General features: G+C 43.0%; 2 protein-coding genes across 2 annotated transcripts; both read right to left on the bottom strand.

The window, feature by feature from the left end:
- Positions 1 to 6,903: 6,903 nt before the first annotated feature.
- On the bottom strand, positions 6,904 to 7,218 carry LOC133914916 (uncharacterized). Its single transcript, XM_062357878.1, has one exon. The coding sequence runs from the start codon at positions 7,216 to 7,218 to the stop codon at positions 6,904 to 6,906; it is 315 nt and encodes a 104-aa protein (XP_062213862.1).
- Positions 7,219 to 14,377: 7,159 nt separating this feature from the next.
- On the bottom strand, positions 14,378 to 15,448 carry LOC133914917 (aquaporin TIP3-1-like). The gene is made up of 3 exons (XM_062357879.1): positions 15,231 to 15,448; positions 14,859 to 15,106; positions 14,378 to 14,764 (listed from the first exon to the last, which is right to left on the bottom strand). Exons 1-3 carry the CDS (start codon positions 15,367 to 15,369, stop codon positions 14,378 to 14,380), a joined length of 774 nt encoding a protein of 257 aa, XP_062213863.1. The 5' UTR covers positions 15,370 to 15,448.
- Between the last annotated feature and the right edge of the window lie 5,055 nt (positions 15,449 to 20,503).

Here is a 20,503-nt window from a genome sequence, read left to right on the forward strand (position 1 = left end):
AACGTGACTGGTGTGCTGCGCCCGCCAAATAGCGCGTCTGTGGGCACGTCGCCGAGGATACACCCGCTGACCTGTGGGGCCCCTTTTCTCTCGGTCAGGATTGTCAGTGACGGAGTGCAACAGAGGGCGCCGTACGCTTATGGAGTAAGGATCTCGTGCGACGGTCGATCTGTGGCCATACGTGTGGGGAGTGGTTCGCGGAGTTAACCGACGTTGGTGGGTCCCAGCTTTCCTTTCGAAATTTTGGAGGCACACAAGGGGGCGCAGTGTTTCATGGCTCAGCACTAAGTCTGATTCCAAGTGGGAGGAGAGAGAGAAAAGCTGTATATACCTGTCACTGAGTAAATGGAGCCAAATGCCGCATGTTGGCTGGCAAGTACAGCTCTTGCCAGCCTTTGACCGTTTTTTATGGTCTTCACATATGAAAGTTATTAATAAATTTATTTTTATTTATAAAAGAGTGTTATTTTGAAATATGTGTCTATCGTAGTTGTTAATTATTTATTATTGATGATCTTATCAGTTTATAATTTACACATAAAAGACACAATAAGTGACTTTTTGGTATACGTGCCGGCTATCTTTACGAATATAGTCAACATTACTCTTGTTAATCATAAATATTTGACATTTTAAATAAAGTCGGATTAAACTTTAAATATCAATAATTTTTAAACTATTTAGTTTAGAACACATAAACCATATGTTTGTTGCGATTATCACATGAAAGATATTAAAGGTTTATTTCTACTCATAAAAGGGTGATGTTTTGTGATGTGTGTCTATCATAGTTGTCAAGTACCTATTTTTATCACCTAATTATTGATTTCCATATGAAAAAAATAATACTTACTTCAATCGAATACTTGACGTATTAGACAAGGTTTGATCAAACTTTTTAAACTTTGATTACCAATAGTTTTTAAACTAATTAGTTTGAAAGCTTGAAAATCATATGTGTAGATTTGTCTTGCGAAATATTTTCATAGTCTCATAAGTTATTGGATTTATTAAATATAGTGAAAAAATGATCAAAGGTACAATAGAGACCATGTCATATCCAAAACGTCAAAAAAATTTAACCATAGGGAATATCTTATAAGCATTTAGATATGTAAACATGTCTCAATATTTGTCTCAAAATATTAGGATTCATTTACTTAACAATGATAGTAAAATAACAATTCAAAGCTGTATTGCTTGCCATTGTTCAAGAGGCCGCTCTTTATTATCACTTGGATATAGCACCACATAATCAACATCCTTTGATGGCATGAGAAACCAATATGAGACTTTCGTCGCCGCCTCCAAATATGAGGAGCGAGAACAGTCACCGACGACCTAATGGAGATGCCAAACCAACCTGGTCTGAGAAAATATGGCACAAAACTAGGAAAACTTGCGAGGGAGAGGCCAAATATACCACGATCTGAAAATGCTCGAATCTGGCAGGGGTTACAAGGATGGAGCAACGTCTGCTAAGATAATTGCCTCCCTTCGTTAGATCGAGACAAATGGGTGGAGCAAACCCGATGTACCACATCGCGGGAAGGACACGTGCCAGTGATCATTAACACGCAGATCCTGCACTGTGCAAATAAGGACACGGTCCCTTATGATCCATGCCTCAAATAGGACCACCAATGCACAGATCAAGTGCATAATTGACACCAATCTCTGATCAAGGAGCCGGTGGAGTCAAAAGAGATGACATAGGCGGGGATCGATACCAACAAGTAGCCCGTGGCTGCAGGACCAGCGATGAAGCTTGTATCGTTGCTGCTCAGCCTTCATGTTGTCGTCAATGTGGAGCTTCAGATTAAGTGCTAGTTGTCACTTTAACCAAGATAGGAAAATGATCTTCCACCTTTTTCAAAAACTTCATATGTGTGAACACTAGACGCATGTGTTGGAACGTATGAATTTTATGAAAAATTATATGAAACAACATAACTCTTGTAGAAATTATATAAAAAGGACGATTCAAACATGCACGGAGTTCATTGAAATAACAACATAGTCAAGCTAGGTACAAGAAGACGTTTACACGGCCGGGCAAAACACCTCCCCTTGTTACCACTAGTACAATGCTCGTGCTAACGCTACAGCGACATTTAGTTACAACTTATGACAGGTTACAACTTACAACAGTCTAAAACAAAATTAAAACAAATGATTAATGACATGACAGTCCTGAAACTAATATTTTCAGTAGCTTCAGAATAACACCACACAAACATGTTCTTCCTCTTTTCAGAGTCTGCACACATGTGATCTTTCCAACATGTAAGTTTTGAAGTTCTGATAGCAGCTCCTAAGATTCATCCAGCCTTGTCAAATTTGATCTCTACAAACATACCAAAGCGACTTTTCAAGAAATTGAAAACAAATGAGATCAAGCATAAAAAGTGAGAGTTACATCAAGTTTCAAACAAAGTTCAAATTCATTCAACCAAAAAAGTACATATTGTGAACACAAACTGAAACACCACTACACACCCACCAAATTCCAAATTACAAAAATGAATCTAGACTGTTTGCTTTGTATGGAAATGACAAAAAAAGAAGTCCCTAAATCATACTTTGTATGGAGTAGCCTTTAGAGCTCCATTCAAGTGGCAGCACCTCCACATACTTCAACAAACTTTCGCTCCCACTCGTCCATATCAAATACGTTAGCAATATACTAGTAGTACATAGCTCCAATGGATACTTCAATCAAGGAGTAAGAGTACAGATCAAATTTACTAGCCATACAAAACCAGAGAGCATGATTCTAAAATTATACAGGTGTTGTAGTAGGAAACAATTCGAAATTGGAGGATAGAACGGTGATAGGATCAGAAAACGAAAAGCCTACAAGTCAAATAACAAGGAAAATCACATGAAAAAAATTGAATAGTACATGGATAGATCTGCGAGCAATATGACAAATAGCAAAAACACATGGCAAGGAAAAACTGTGTGAAAGACACATCAATACAAATATACAAGATTAAGGCGCTTAATCTGATTTATAGGAATTACATGCATATTATTTTTTAAGTTAATAATTATACATGATAGATTTACCTCTAAATTATGTTATAGGTAATTGGCTTGTATATATGATCATGGGAATATTATTTGGGTGAAAAACTATACACACTCAGTGAATAGGGATTGAAATTATTTCGCATCAAACAGCCATGATGTACCTTAATCAGTGGTCCAACCAATGTTGTTTCATGGAGAAGTGAAAAAACGAAAAGTCTTCAGGTCAAGCCACATGTGCTGAGTCTGAATGGGTACGCAAAGGGAAGCATATAAAGAAAGATCTCACCAAGCAAATGTGTGTCGCAACAAGCACGTTGCTAAAGCTTCAATAAGTTTGGATGGCTATGCTCTCAAGTCTCGATGCTCCCAATAGTTGTCATTGTGACTCACTTAGACATTCTATCGAACATTTGTATGGCATTCAGTGAGATCTTCATCACCTTGTAAGCAGATGTCTAGGCAAATTGTATTCACCACAAGAGAAGCGAAGCGTGAACTAAATAATGAGAAAACAAAGAAGAAGATTTGATATCAACTAAGAAAATGTGATTAGTTTTATTGGTGTTTTCACTTTGATTTGTCTCTGCACATTGCTACCCACCTGTTCAACCAGCACGACAGCTTCCCGCTCGTTGGCTGGTGACCATCAGTCCGGCACTAAGAACTCATGGCTCTTCTTGCCTCTGTCGGCGACGCTTGCTTCTACCTCTGTGTCAGCTCAAAACAATAGATTAAATTACAATGAGTGCTATCGTCACCTCAACGATGGGAAAGCAAAGGAGGAGAAGTCGACTCCACACAATAAATTGGCAACAAACAACAGATTTGTTGTTAGGATAAGAAGAGATAATATTTGGTGCTCAACAAACTCCCTAATTCCTAATATTTGCATTACTTTGTCTTCTTATGTTAAAAAAACCTATATGCAAATAATCCTACAAAATTATCGCTGAAGAACCCAATTTACATCACTATGTTTCTATCAACGAATCGAAGTATTTGTATGTGCACAATGTCAGGTATGTTTCTCAATTCTAATATTAGTAAATGCCCACCTCCTTTTCTGGTATAAAATTCTACCATTAATGTACGATTTAGTTTCCAATTATCTGGTGGACTAAGATGATGGGTTAGAAATTTTCTCATCATATAGGGAAAGCTTTACTGCTAATCGTAAGGCTGAATACTCTAGAAGTTAAAGCATTAGTACAATCAAAGTAAATAGTGTTTATATTGCAGTAAGGGTGCTAATTCAAATGATATTCAAATGGTGTGGCCATTTCACTTGATATTGATCTATCTTGAACAGTATAGTCAAATCTCAAATGGAATCCATAGTATTGTGTTTATTACCTGTAGACAGTTGATCGCCTGTGACATGATACTTGGTGTCCCTGCCATCATCTTGAGCATGTCTCGAGCTCCAAGTCGGCTTTGCTCCCAAATATGGTCCACACCTGAAGCAATAGCTCGCCCTGGCATCACTCCTATGGCACATCGACAAACCGACAAAAGACCTACAAAAGAACCCTAGAAACAGTAATCTCGCCTCCATATGCAGGTTTGCGAACATAGCACATCTGGAAGGTAATATAATTGACTATGACTGGTTCATCTCTAACAAAAGGAATTGCACAATTCACAACTAAAATTTCAATGTCGCGAGAGTAGTTCGCTAACAAGACTATCTAAGATTAGACTGATGCATATCTTATCAAAATTCAGATGGCGATATGCTGACGATAAGTACCAAGTGACAGCTTGAGACCCCATCACCAATATTAACATCTACCTCCAAAGATTCACCATTTCTGTAAGCACCTGGTGAACAAGGAATTAAGTAGATGGTGTGGTCAATTGCTAGCACCACAGCTAGCAGAAGCGACACAGCACCATTAATCTGAGGATGGCCAGAAGTATACTTCTTTGTTTGGTAAAGACATCCACTGTCTCACTGGCAAGCAAATATAAACATCATTGTTGGCAGAGGAACCTTCATAGCACATTCGAAAATTGTTGATTGGATCCTTTCCTCCCTCATTAATCTGCAATTACATTGACTATTGGTATTTTCAGTAATTCATGTCAAAAGCTAATTTACCGATAGCAACATATGTCTAACCCGACTGCCAAATGAACATGTAAAACAACATCATTTGGAAGGATGAATAACCAGAGGAAAAATGGGTTCACTCATCATTTACAAATGAACCATTCAAATACTTATGTATGCTCTCTCTCACTAATACCCCATCCATTGTACAGAAACAAACTGAGCGCCTGAATATGGTGCACCAGGATGGGGGACTATAAAGAATAGCAGTGACAGCTCTCATCAACACACATCAGGATCCATGGTTGTCAACAGACGCCAGAACAGCCGCATAGACAAAATCAAAGCTGTAGGCCAGCTAACAGCTGAAACACCAGATGCAACGCCCAAACCAGTGGTCAGCGGCAATACATCAAAGAAAAAAATATGGCTATTCGTACTGATGAACACGCTATTGTACATTCACTTAATAGATCAATGGCCTACGACAACCAGACGTTGTGTGTTGCAAGCTACACAAATAGTGAAAAAATTCCAGTTATTTCCCCGCTTGTTCTAGTTATTATACATTCACATAAAAGATCATCTACTAAGTTATTTCCCAAATATTATAAATAAAATTTTAGATGCATCAATGAATAAATAAAAACTCAGCTCATAAATTTAAACATTATAGTTATCTGTTTTGCGCCTCATTGAAGATAAATTTTCAGTTTTACAGAGAGAGATAATTACAGTGGAGCAAAAAGCTCCCTGTCTCTTTCTCTCTATGAGTTTTGATAATCAGTATTTTTTAGGAACAATTAGATTAGTTGCATGAAAATGATACTGCCATAGTCAACCTTAAAAGTGGGATAAGTTGACTTTAACACTTCAACTTTATTTGAACAAAAAGAACACTGCTAAACCCTATGAACTAAAAAGTAGGGTATCGAGGACCGAGCTAAGCTTGGGTGGTCTGAGCAACGGGGTTTCGCTCAGCCCGTGCGTGTTATATCCCCAGTATCAACATGCATGCCTCACCTACCGCCTGGGATTAAATCTCATGTGCATGTACCTCTGAGAGTATATCCTGAGCAGGTTATGGATACACATGCATGCGTATTCAGTGGTATTGCGCATCTCCCATGCACCAGAGGCCTTGGAGTCCTCCGATCCCATCCCTTGCGTGTGTAGGGACGCACACGTGTGTGCGTGTGCGGCGTGAGCCGTGTGCGTCTTTGCTTGTATCCTCTCAAAAAGGAACTTTAAACATATACTAAGATGGAACATTTATACTTAAAAGCATACGAAATAGCCATAACAATGGCAGTTATTAACAAACGGATAGTGAACCTCTTGTTTCACACGAACACAAAGATAAGGAAATAATCACGACGGCTGTGCATATCTCCCAACATAGAAAAACCAAAACTTCCATACGGAATGAGTTAGAGGTCACCCTTTTTAACGGAAAAATGATTAATGCCAACAAAGCAATACTGTTTTAACGGGAGCTTCTCCAAGTTATTGCATGAAGAGGTAAACTTTTCCTACAATGGCATTTATTTGGTGTAAAGAGGAAAAATAAAGTAATGTAATCTTTGTATTAAGTGTTTAATCCTTTAGTATATAGTTCATTAATTAAAAAATCAATCAAAATTGAGGGAGCAGGGGAGAGAAGGAGCTGACCTTGATCAGAATTTCAATTTGATTGGAGATTGGGAGGTGCTTCTGATCATCGTGCCGCTACGTAGTGGAGAAGGGCGTCCTTGGAATCGCAGCGTGGAGGTCTGCACTGGCGGAGCGCATGGTGGCGTGGGAAGGCAGAGGAGCTAGCGGGGGGGAGGGGGGGAGGTGGCGGCCCGCCCGGATGGGAAGGGGGAAACAAACGATGTCCATGGACTCGCAACGGGGCGCGAGGGGGAGGGGAGCGGGGAAGACGAGGGGAGGAGGGACGGGGGAGCGGAGAAGCCAACATGACGTGGAGGTCTACTTGCGGCAGTACGTGTGGTGGCGGCAGACACGCCCCACACAGTGCCGATGCCGGCTCCCTGCACCGCCACCTGTGGAGCCATCGGCGGCGGCGAGGGCTGAGCGGGAGCCTCAGCACCAGAGGAGGAGGGCCCGGCGGTGGCGGAGGTGTCCATCGCGGGCATGCGAGCTCAGAAGGTTTGGTTGAAGCGGCAGAGAGGGGAAAGGAGTGGACGCGGAACACTGCAGCAACAGCAGGGAGGAGGCGGCGTGGAGGATATGCTAGGGTTTGTGGTGACGAGGAGGTGAAACGATGTTGGTGTTGAGAAACCGCTCTACCGGGTGTAGTCCAGCGATCTCTCAAGAGAACAATTGCAAAAGGAGATACAAGTGTAGGGGAAAAACTGTTTATTTTTTATTCATCTGTGTTTACAATGAGGGGTGTTGCCCTGTATATATAGTGCTAAAAACCCCTAAGAGATAGAATCGAATCTTTCAAGAGATCAAAACGGGCCCACATTCGGTTGTGAAACTCCAGGTTTCCTAACACTCCCCCTTGTGTACTTCTCGCGAAATGCATATGTCTCATCAAAACTCCCCAAAAATCCAATGAAAAAAATTGGGAGAAAGAGTATATAGCTCGCAACATGGTTACATGAATTGCCTCGTTAAAAACCTTAACATGAGAAACTTCAAAAAAACTCATCTAAGGGAAAAAGAGTACAATCCACCCAAAAATACTTCATATAATCTTCATGATTAACTTTAGGCACTTAATCTTCTTAACTAAGATTTAATTCTTAATATCGGTATTATATGAAAATTCTCCCCCTGAAATATGCAACTCTCTAAGCCTCATCATCCCAATGCTACGATCAAATCTTTCAAAACTAGATGTAGGGTGAGATTTAGTGAATAAATCTGTAAGATTTTCACATGACTTGGTATGCATTACCTTAATTTTATTCATTTTATGCAATTCATGATCATAAAAGAACTTGGGGTTGATATGTTTCGTTAAGTTACTTTTCACATATTCCGACTGCACTTGTGCAACACATGCAGCATTATCTTTATAGATAATGGTAGGGTTGTTAGTAGTATTCAAACCACATGACTGCTAGATATGATTGATCACTCTTCTAAGCCATACGCATTCCCGTGCGACTTCATATAAAGCTATTATTTCTGAGTGGTTCGTCGAAGTAGATGCAAGGCTTTGCTTTGACGATTTCCAGGATATTGCAGTTCCACCATATAAGAAAACAAAGCCAGTCTATGATTTCGCTGTATGCGGGTCTGACAGGTACCCAGCATCTTAGATCCTGATTCTTTCTGTAGAACAGACATAGATCTTTGCTACCTTTCTAGTAGCGCAGAATATCCTTCAAGCCCTTCCAATGCCTTTTAGTGGGCTCTGCACTGTATCGTGCAAGTAGATTTACTGCAAACGCTATATCTGACCTAGTGCAATTAGTCAGATACATCAGCGCACCTATTGCACTTAAGTATGGGAATTTCGGTCCCAATACTTCCTCCCCCTCTTCTCTAGGTCTATAGGGATCTTGATCTGCTTGTAATGGCTTTCCGACCATAGGGGTTTTAGCAGGAAATGATTTTTCAAAACCAAACTGCTCTAACATCTTCTGAGTGTAGTTTGACAGATGTACAAAGATTCCATCTGTCACATGTTCTAACTGCAGGCCCAAGCAAAATTTGGTTCTACTCAAATCTTTCATTTCAAATTCAGATTTTAAGTAGGAACTTGCTTCTTCTATATCTTCTTTTGTACCAATGATATTCAGATCATCTACATATACTGATATTATGCAAAATCCATTCTGGGACCTTCTTATGAATACACAGGGACAATCCGTGCTATTTGTGTAGCCTCGTTTTCCAATAAATTCACTCAAACGATTGTACCACATTCTACCTGACTGTTTCAACCCATACAACGACTTCTTCAATTGTACGCTATAAAGGTGTCTATTTCCTCTATCCTGATTCGGCAGTGGTATTCCTTCAGGTACCTTTATATAAATGACCGAATCTAGGCTTCCATAAAGATATGCGGTCACAACATCCATCAATTTCATTTTCAACTCCAGGTTGACTGCCATTGAGATTAAATATCTAAAGGTAATGCCACCTATCACCGGGGAATAAGTTTCTTCATAATCAACGACTGGTCGTTGAGTGATACCTTGTGCCACTAGGCGTGCTTTGTACCTCACAACTTCATTCCTTTCATTCCTCTTACGAACAAAAATCCACTTAAATCCGACTGGTTTAATGTGGGGAGGTGTGCAGCATACTGGCCCGAAAACCTCTCTTTTATTCAGGGATAACAGTTCAGCTGTTATTGCCTTCTGTCAGTCTTCCCAATCTGACCTCATTCTACATTCAGCGAGCGATGCAGGCTCAGTGTCATGATCTATGACTATGACAATTTTATTTGCGGAATATGTGTCGACTATTGTGGTTGCTCTATTCCAGGATTCCCCTGAAATCACATAATTTATTGCTATTTCATCATGGGCTGCACTTTCAGGTGATTCTTCATCTTGCTCTTCATAATTTCTTACTATTAGAACAAGGTCCTTTAGTTTATCAGCGTCAATTTTAGCGCGCGCATTTTCGTTGGTTCCCTGCTGTGTGGGAAGATTCAAATCTGGTATACTTACTTCCTGAGATTCCATACCATCGCTAGGTCTCAACTGGCTCCCCTTCTTTTTTCTTTGGGGCACTTTTGCGATTGGCTGTGGTAAGCTCTCATTTCCCACCTTCGTCGGACGTCTCCGGCTATTTGAGACTTGAGAAACCGAATTTCTTGTCCTTTTATTATTTTTCGGAGCTTCTAGGACAAGATGAGGGGTACCTTCTTTTAGTACTTTCACCCTCTCCGGTGCATTGCGTGCAGGCACATGCTACTTAGTCACGCTCTTCAAATCACAAAAATGATCAGGCAGATTGTTTGCTAATTTCTGCAAATCGATAATTTTCTGTACTTCACCGTTTGCTTCACTAGTGCGAGAATCATGTGCAGCAATTCCTTCAACCTGCCATATAATTTCCCGATATTTTTCATCCAAGGGTATATTTCCTCCCCTAATGACGGAAAATTATTTTCATCAAAAATGCAGTCAGCGAAGCGGGCTGTATGCAAATTTCCAGTTGTTGGTTCTAAATATCAGATTATGGATGCAGTCTCATAACCGACATATATTCTAACTTTCCGCAAAAGTCCCATAGTGGTTCGCTGTGGCAGCGGTATTGGCACATAAACCATATATCCAAATTTGCGTAAATGGAAAATTTTCGGAATTACACCTTGCATTAGTTGCATAGGTGACTGGATGTTGTAGAAGGATAGTCTATAATTAGTGAGAGCTACCGCATGTAAGACTGCGTGTCCCCAACATGTAGCAGGCACATTACAGTGCTGCAACAAAGATCTTGCAATGAACTTTATTTTCTTTATCAGCGTTTCGGCTAGTCCATTCTGAGTTTGGACATGCGGTACAGAATGTTAAACTTTAATTCCCATACCAGTGTAATAATCATCGAACGCTTTATAAGTAAATTCACCAGTGTTGTCCATTCTGATGGATTTCACGTGATGATCCGAAAAATTATTCCTGATTTGTATGATATGCGAGATCAACTTTGCAAAGGCATGGTTGCGGGTAGATAATAGACATACATGCGATCACTTCGAGGATGCGTCTATTAATACCATAAAGTACCGAAATGGGCCAGAAAGTGGCTGAATAGGACCACAAATATCCCCTGGATTCGGTCCAGGAATGCAGGGATTTCATCTTGTACCTTCAAGGTAGACGATCTTATTATTAATTTTTCAGTAGCGCATGCAGAGCATACAAAATCTTCATGATTCGGAAAATTCTTCACATTTATGCCATGACCTTGTGAGTAAGTAATTATGTTTATCATCATTCTAAGACCAGGGTGACCTAACCTATCATGCTACAGGGAGAGTAATTCTGCACTTCAAAACACAGTCTTCAAGGTAGTGAACACTTCAAATACCCTAATGCGAGTGTAGTATAAGCCACTGCTCATGGAGGGAAGTTTTTCTAGTATTCTCACTTCGCTATCACGCTTAGTGATGTATAGGTACTCCCTACCATCTTTTTCACCAGTTTCTACATGGAAACCGTTAGCGTGAATGTCTTTAAAATTTAAGAGATTTCTTGTAGATTCAGGGTATAACAATGCTTTCTCAATGTGCAAAGTAGTTCCCATATGTAGTATGACTGTGGCTCTTCCAGAACCTATTATGCATTTATGACTTCCAGTGACAGTCATCACCTTTCCAGAGCTATTTCTAATAGACTGAAAATACATCTTTTCTCTTAAGATGGTGTTTATGGTTCCACTATCTATAATACACACTTCCTCCATGCGGGTGCCACACATATTTTATAAATAAAATATTCAATCATTCACATGCGAGAAAGTAGCAACAAGACTAAATGCTTCATTAACTATCGAAAAATAATATTGTTTGCAGCTAAGATTTCTCTTCCAGAGCTTACATTTATTCAATCCTCCTAAATTCAGCAACTAATTGAATGGCTAATTACTCTAATTCTAGATAGAGTCTGAGAAAAATCCGACCACTTCTGCTTCAATGACTTTCTTTTCCGCTTCATTATTTATGGCATCTTCTATGTCCGTGGAGGAGGGCAAAGTAGAGGTCTCTGCATCTTTCATTGGGAGGTCTTTTACAGTCATTGCGGGAGCGTCATCAACTTCCATGTGAAATGCATCCCTTTCAACTTCGACTGCTTTGTCCTCTTCCATTCCCACTGCAATGGTGAGGTGTGCTTCTGGTGTCTCCTTCTTCTTTTTTCGGTATGCTTCCACAACATGCTTTGGTGCTTTGCAGATTCGGGACCAATGGCCCCAAACACCGCACTTATAGCATATTTGGTTCTGCTCACCATATGACTTGATTTCTTTCTTTGTTTTACCATTATCATCACCAGGCTTGACTTTGTCTGCCACCACTTTCTTTCCTCCATTCACCCGCTTCTTATTGCGGTTCTTGCACGCTTTGAAAGAGATGTGATTGACTTCTAGACCACTGCTCTTCCCTTGCGGTTGGATAAGAAGTTCTTGTTTATAACTTCATCATGAACTTCATGGAGTTGCAACACATCAATCAATTCAGAATACTTCTTGTAATTTGATTGACGATGATTGCGTGCGGATTCTGCCGTATTTGGGTGGAAAGTGGAGAGAGTCTTCTCAATTTTCTTTTCCTTTGTGATCTCTTTCCCACAGAGACACAGTAGTGTGCAAATACGGTGCAGCGCGGAGTTGTACTTTCTGACATGCTTATAGTTATAGAAACGGAGCCGAACCCATTCTTGCTCTGCGAGAGGTTTGATTGTGTATTTAAGACGCTCAAAACGCTCCTGCAGTGCGTCCTATAGTGCCTTAGCGTTGGTAATTGCCATGTACTCATCCTTCAAAGTGGGAGAGAGATGATGGCGAAGAAAATGAAGTGCCTGATCATTCTCATCCTCCGTGGGAACAATTGCACTACTTGTTCCCAGGCCAATCGCAGCGTGGAGCTTTTTTGCTCATAGTACAATCCGAACATCCGATGCCCAAGTGAGATAGTTGCGACCATCAGCACTCAGCTCAGCGAACTCCTTGTTCGTGATGTCGGCCATCTACATATATAAATGATGCAAGTATTACTACTAGTAAAGTTGCTTCATGTTGCTAAATTGGATTGCTGTAATTTTTCGATATTTTCTATGCTATTATATGAATATTACTAAATTTAAACGTATTACAGTCAATTTAAACAGTAACAATAACGTAGAAATAAATATTGCATAATGACTAAGATATATGCAAAATTCAAATTCTAGAGGTACTTTTCTGCAAGAAAAAGTATTTTTGGGATTTCTGCAAAGTCCTAAGATTTATACGCAAAATTTTAGAATTTACGTAATTTTTAGAAAATTATAAGGATTAATTTGCAAAAATTCTACATGTCCTTTTTCTTTTCAATTTTGGACTGCCCCGGTATCCTGCATGGCTCGGCGGCGCGTGCAGTAGGGGCTCCCGACCCGCAGCAGGTAGGGCGGCGCCTTCGGGTGCGTCGGCGTGCGCACATGGCTGCACAGAGTCGACTTCGAGCGATGGTACAGATTTCAGAGCCATGGCGCCTGCTCCTGTGCTTCCTGTTCACGGGAGATGATGTCCTGATGTCATGCATGCAGGAGTACAGGAGATGGTGCCTGCGTGGCAACAATTGTGGTACCGCTGTGGGGCTGCCCTGCCTACATACGCCTCCGTTTCATGTGGCTTTGATGGGGCATGCGGCAGCTGGGCCTCCAAGCCGGTCTTCAGCGGCCAGCAGGGCCATAGATGGGGCGCAAAGACGCCGCCTTCGTTGACAACAATTCGGTGCCGCGGCAGGACTTCCAGCTGCCGGTCCTTCCTCCTCCATGGGCGACAACAGCAGATCGTGCAGGGCGGTACATCTACGTGCAGTGGCGACAAGGGCTACTGCTAACCTCGATACGACGATTACATACAAATTGCGATCTAGTTCGTAAAACGATCTATTTGCTCAGCATCCACATACCGTAGGGATTAATGTCGGTAGATCGCGTGATGCAAGATGAATTCGATGCAGTGTAGTTCAGTTGTAGATAGATTCGTTCCACGAGTTTGGTCTCCGACAGAGCTTCGTACTGATAACGTGTTGAGAAATCGTTGCTACTGGGTGTAGTCCAGCGATCTCTCTGAAACAATTGCAAAATGAGATACAAGCGTAGGGGAAAAGCTGTCTATTCTTTATTCATCTGTGTTTACAATGAGGGGTGCTACCCTGTATATATAGTGCTAAAAACCCTAAAAGATAGAATAGAATCTTTCAAGATATCGAGACAGGTCCATATTCGATTGTGAAACTTTAGATTTCCTAACAATTGGCATGTAAGTGTTGGATGAACCGGATGTTTTGGGTCACGAGATTTGATGATGCTATGTGAGAAGATATTTTAGCGTTTTATTTTTAGGAGTTATGATTCCTGTATGTACAGATTAGGTGGATAAAAGAAAAGTTATTTATATAGAAGTATAAGATAGTGTGAATATAGAAAATAGTTGAACTAGTATATTATATAAGAGTATAGAAATGTAGATAGGGCTCGGTAGCACAGCACACCCAACTCAGTCACTCCCACACGAACGAACATTGCATAGAAAATTCCAGCTAGCTACTGTAACAGGAGACGATACGTTCGCCAAGCTGCTTTTATTCAGAGGACGTTCTCCAATCTGCTACGCTCTACGGCTGCTGCAGTTGGGCGCGGGCTCCTCGTCGTCCGGATTGATGACGAGGTGCTCGTAGACGAGACCGGCGAGGCCAGCGCCGAGCAGGGGCCCCGCCCAGTACACCCACTGGTTGCCCCAGCGGTGCGAGCCCACGATCGCCGGCCCGAACGCCCTCGCAGGGTTCATCACCGCGCCGTCGAACAGGCCGCAGGCCAGCACGTTGGCGCCGGCCAGGAGCCCCACGGCGAGCGGCGCCACCGCCCCGACGTGGCCCTTCCGGGGGTCGATCACCGTCGCGTAGTACGCGTACATGAGCCCGAATGCCATCGCCGCCTCCAGCACCACCGCGTGCCATCCCTCCACGCCCGCGGCCAGCGCGTACTCTGGCAACCGCTGCATGCATCAATCCATGAAGACGTGAGCAGCTTCAATTAGCAAGGCAATGCTTCAGCTTAACTACACGTGCATACATATAACAGTGACGTACCACGCCTCCGGTGGTCAGCCTGAGCAGGAGTGCGGCGGTGACCGCGCCGAGCAGCTGCGCGATCCAGTAGACGAGCGACCGGACGAGGCAGATGTGGCCGCCGAGGAGGGCGCCGAAGGTGATGGCCGGGTTGACGTGCCCACCGGAGATGTTCATGGTGGACGCCACAGCGGCTGCGAGCGCGAGTGCGTGCGCAAGCGCCACGGCCACCAGCCCGCTCACCATGCCCTTGTCATGGTACAGCTTGCCTAGGCACACGCACGTGCATGCATGCATGTTATGACGACGAAGTTCGCGTGCGAATGAACGAAAGACGCCAGGATTCTGTTCATGTAAATTAATAGTGCTGTAGTGTGTCGCCTCTTTACTTACCAAGGGAGAGCGTGGCGCCCTCGGCGGCGAAGACGAAGATGGCGGTGGCGAGGAACTCGGCGAACGCGCCGCGGAGCGTGCCGGGGTCTGTGGCCGTCACCATGCGGCCGACGTTGAACCGGCGCCGTCCCGCCCTCATGGCTGTTCGTTCTATCTGATCGATAGATGGATCAAAGCGGATTGCTGCACCGAAATCAAACAGTACAGACGAGGCTTGCTTGTATGTCCCTGTGGAGATGCTGGGCCGGCCGGCGAGGCGCTTATAACGCGGGGATGATCGGAAGAGACGACGGGGTGTCACGTTTGGTGCATGCAGCTAGCGACGCGTCATGCGTGGTGCTTCGTCATCGTATCCTTGTGGCCTTGGTGAATTCTTCGATGGATCGGTGTTGTTTTGGCCTTCAGATTAGTTGGCAAAAAGTGGCTTCGTGTTGTTCTCGTCTCGGCATAGGCCTCGAGAGTTTAGGCTGCTTATGCTTTGTGTGCTGGCTTAACTTGCCCTGGCTCTCTTTATTCTGTTTTGCTTTTCTTCTGGTTGTGTTCATTTTTGCACGCGTTTTCTGTGAAATGTGTGGGCAACAACATGCACGGTCGAAAAGGCACACACTCTCACTCGTCACTCCTATGTGTGATGTTTATCCATCTATCGTCGTCCTAGCCGATGTAGCCTAGAGAGTTTTATCGAAGAACGGGTTTAATTTGTGTTGTGGCTGTTGCTACAAGATTAATTTTATGATGTAGGCTCGTTCTAGTGCAGTTTTAACTTATAGAACCGTCAGAAGTTAATGGGTCATCTTTGTATAAAAACGTAGAATCGCCTGGTCGTCTCCTCCTTGGAACTTCACCCACCACCATCATCCCCGGCCCGCTCGAGTCCCAGCGGCGAGTTACCCCTGCGACCCTGACGCTGCCTCCTCCGGATCTGGTTCCACTCCAAACCTGCATCAATATCCAAGGTCAACCTGGGGGAGCCGCTGCGGCTTCGAGGCCCTCACCTTCGTCGACCATCCCAAGGAGGCAATGGGCAAACCGGCATGGGACTGACACTGCCTCCTTTCATGCTTGAGCTTGGCTACTGCACCACCTGCATCCGCGCTTGTGTTTACTAATACCTCGTCTATTTCCTTTGTTTTTCAGCTGCCTGTGTTTGCACGACATGTGGTATTCGTCCGAGGATATATAATTATTATTATATATTCTATAAATATCGTATATTTATAAGAGGTATACGAGAATTCTATATATCTTACTCGATCCAGTGTATATCGTAACCATTACGGAGAAATATATAGAGATCAAATATAAATAAATTAATCATATCGAATTGGGATGCTATCCTCTATTCGGTAAAGGTCTCCTGTATAATCAGGAGATCGTCAGTTTGGAAAGATTGCATCTAAAGTAGTTCGAGTAGGATACGGCTAAGTTTCCCTAATTATAAAAGGAGAGGACTATAAAGGGAGAGGAGAGGTACGTCAATACAAATCTTTCTACAAGCACACGTCTCTAGTAACTTGCACATTTAGATCTACGAAGCCACGAGAACTAGATCAAGCCTAGTTAGCTAGAACCATTAACACCTATGGAAGATTTATATAAAAACAACTATCATCCAACTAGGCTTTAGCAATAGGAACACAGAGAAATACAGTTAGCTTCTTATGACTAGATCTATACACACATCATGTGTAAATTTTGATCTTGAGATTAATCGAGATAAAATAGAATGCAGGTTGTTATCCACTCAAAGACCTGACCTATATAAAAAAAATATTATCCCTCTTTGTGATATTTTCTACGATCACATATATATCTCTATATTTAGATTACAAACAATATATATAGTAGTGTACAATTCCTCGACATCGTCATTCAATCCGGTACCCTTTCCCAGTAAAATCATTCTCATTTGGGCATCGAGAGGCGAAGGCTCGTTGTCAGATGTGTCATCTTCAAGTAGCTCTTGCTCACACATAAGCTATCAAGACCATTTATTTATGTTGAGATTTTAAGTAGTTGAAAAAAAAATAGGTAGATAAGATGATCAATAAATAGATGTATATCACGTGAGAGATATTGACATAAGGATTAATCGTGCGTGCGCAAGGATGTGCGGGATTGTATTTCCAGATAGTAAGGGTATGCTCCAGTTTGTGGATTTCAATAAGGTGAGTCTTAGAGTATCTTCAAGAGACACCCACTAGAACTCCCTATAGTTAAATTTAGGAATTTTGCCTTAACAATCATCTCCAACAGACGTCCTATATGGTTCTCAGTATTTAAAGGTTTCCAATATCCCTCTCCATCTTAGCTAAAAGTAGAGAACCAACCAGACTCTCAATCCCACCTAGGCCCACACCTGGGCCGCACCGCTCTCCTGCGGCCTGCCGTTGCAGCTAGACATAGCCACTTCGTAGTGCAGCCCACCGGTCATCGGCGCACGGACGGCGTGTCAAGCGACAGCGTGCAGTCCAGTCAGAGGTTGTTATCGACGAACTTGTTGCAACCAAATCGAGCAAATACTGACATCCTCGCTACCAAATCGATCCTAAATCTACCGCGTCACTGTGAAATCGAGCTCAAATCGATGAACTTCAAAAAAATCTTTCCTGCCATGGCCATTGACGAACTCGTCGTAGCCAAATCGAGCAAATATTGATTTCCTCGCTACCAAATAGATCCTGAATCTACCTCGTTGCCGTGAAATTGACCTCACCACCTCGAAATCGAGCTCAAATTGACCTCGTTGCTGCAAAATTGAGCTTCACGGCCGCTAAATCTAGCTCCTGTCCATCCGCATCGAGGCTGACTCTAGCGACAGTGCTTTTCATCGTGTAAAGTGTCCCTGTTGTGCGTGTCCTCATGCTGAGATAGTGTAAGACCCACGTTGCCGGGATCTCCTGTGCCTCCTGTATCAGTCCCTGGATTACGTAGCTGATACGCACAGTATAACAATTGTAGTATCATAGTCTAACTTAGTACATAAACTTAAGGTACTGAGTAATAAGGATTTACAAACCGTACTACATATTACAAACTTGGCCTAACGGCCATCAAAGTACACAGCGGAAACAACGCCCAAGCCACAAGCAGCGAGGGTGCGAACACGACACTCATGACTATTCTTCATCCCCAGCTTCACCTGTGGCGAAATCGGCATCGGCTTCTTCTGAATGACAGAAGGAGTGAGTACGGAAGGTACTCAGCAAGCCCTATACTACTTTCAAGAGGTTGATAGATGCATAATGGTGTAATTCAAGGATAAGGTTTTACAGTTATAGTTTTAGCATAAAGCCATTTTATGCAGGTATTTCATTTTATCATCAGCTATTGACTTTAAAAGAATTTCAAAAGTTCAAAAACCAGTAACCAGCTGTATCTGGGGGTTTTTCGGTCCTAGGAGGGGCTACACCTCACTCCGCAGTCCCTTTTATCACATCTAGTGTACCTTTAGTACCACACAGCTTCTGGCGGATCGAGCCAGAAACCTCATCACATGGACATCTAATCCACACACTCACTCATCAAAACCCACGCACCCAGAGTCTAGTCAAAACGGTTACTGCTGTCGCATGTCCATAACCGTGGACACGGCTATTCGAATAGGTTTACACTCTGCAGAGGTTGTACAGCTTTACCCATACGATATGCTCAGCCTCCACCTTAGCTAGCGGAGGAGAGAATCATACCGAGATTCTCCAAACATCTTTCCTACCGGGCTTTTCCACGTGATCCATCAAGTACCAGAGGCCATGTTCCGAAGGCCAGTCCCATTTTTAAGCCTAAGCCGGCTAGCAACCTCCAACATCGGGACAACTGGTAACTTGGCTCAAGCGCTGCTCTTAGCTCCTGGAATTATGCCCAACTCAGTCTGGTGAAAGAAAAGAAAAGTCAAGTCCTGCCCATACAGGACGTATGGTTGCACGGGGTGGCTAAGCATGACGGCGCATTGACTCGGTCCTTAAACGACCAGGGCAGGTATCTTCCGGCAATGAGTACCCCCACGATACCTCACGCCCCCAAGAGCACTTTCCACGGAGGACTACTCTACCTGCCCCCGCCAAAGCAGTTTTCACCCATTTTTACACATCACCTTCCATGTCCCACATGACATCAAGGATTTCTCAACCATCACGAAATTCACAACCATCAAGAAGGCATGGTATATGAGTTATCATTGGTAACAGTAAATCTTGTCTCCGAAGAGAAGTGTTTTAAAAGCGATATCACCGAGGAGACATATTTTAAAGGCGACATCTCCGAGAAGAGGTATTCAATCCTAAGCATGCTAGATATTAAGACATCGTCTATTGTTAATATATGTAACAACAGGTATTCCTAGGGTGATATGTATTTTGAATGATGACATATAAGGTATGGCAGTGTTGATAGGATTAACTACTATAAGTAGTTTGAAAGAAAAACGTAATATATAGCACATGCGATAATAAGTCCGATTTTAGTTGATCATGTACATTATTTGAAAACCATAGGTTCAATATGATCAAGGAGATAGGACTTGCCTTCTCCAGAGGTTTCCTCGAGGTCTTGGTTGAAGTCAGGATTCTCCTTAGTCCTGACACTCCCGGCGCAGAATTCGCAGAATATGTGCTCTTGCTCTCCTGCAATTATAGCTACGATTAACTACGAGCTATACTAGGGAGAATTCATTTAACACCATTTGGAAAGCCAAATAAGCCATAAAGGACATCACAACGTGACCAATGAGTAGATCTCGATTTTTGATGAATTTTGGTGAAAGAATCGCTGAATTCGGAGCCAGAACGGAAAAGTTACGGCTCTCGGAAGATTAAATCGAATTTAATTCAGAAACAAAAATACTAAAATACACTATTCATAGGTGGGGCCTACGTGAACAGTACCAGTAGGACCCACTTGGTTTCAACCCAGGCCTGGATGGGCCGGATTTGGGCTTTGAACGGGCTGAGTCGTATAGTACCGGGCTCGCATAGTCTCTGGACTGGGGGCTAACGGGCTCGGGGAACTGGGCCGGTCTACTGGGCCATGTCAGGCCTGCTGGCCAGGCTAAGCTTACGGCCTGAGGCCGTTTTGGCACGAGTGCACGCGGCGGGAGGAAGGGGATTTGGCGTCGGCGGCGAGTGGCTGAGGCAGCGCAGCGCCGGGAACCTCGACGGCGGCGCGCTCTAGCCGAATTTTCGCAACGACAATAGCACGCTGGGCCTCTACATAGTGCGGTGGACTTGTCTGGGGGTCCGTCGACGACAGCTGGCCACGGATGCAACGTCGGGCAG

This window comes from Phragmites australis, chromosome 4 (assembly GCF_958298935.1).
Source record: "Phragmites australis chromosome 4, lpPhrAust1.1, whole genome shotgun sequence".
NCBI classification, from domain to species: domain Eukaryota; kingdom Viridiplantae; phylum Streptophyta; class Magnoliopsida; order Poales; family Poaceae; genus Phragmites; species Phragmites australis.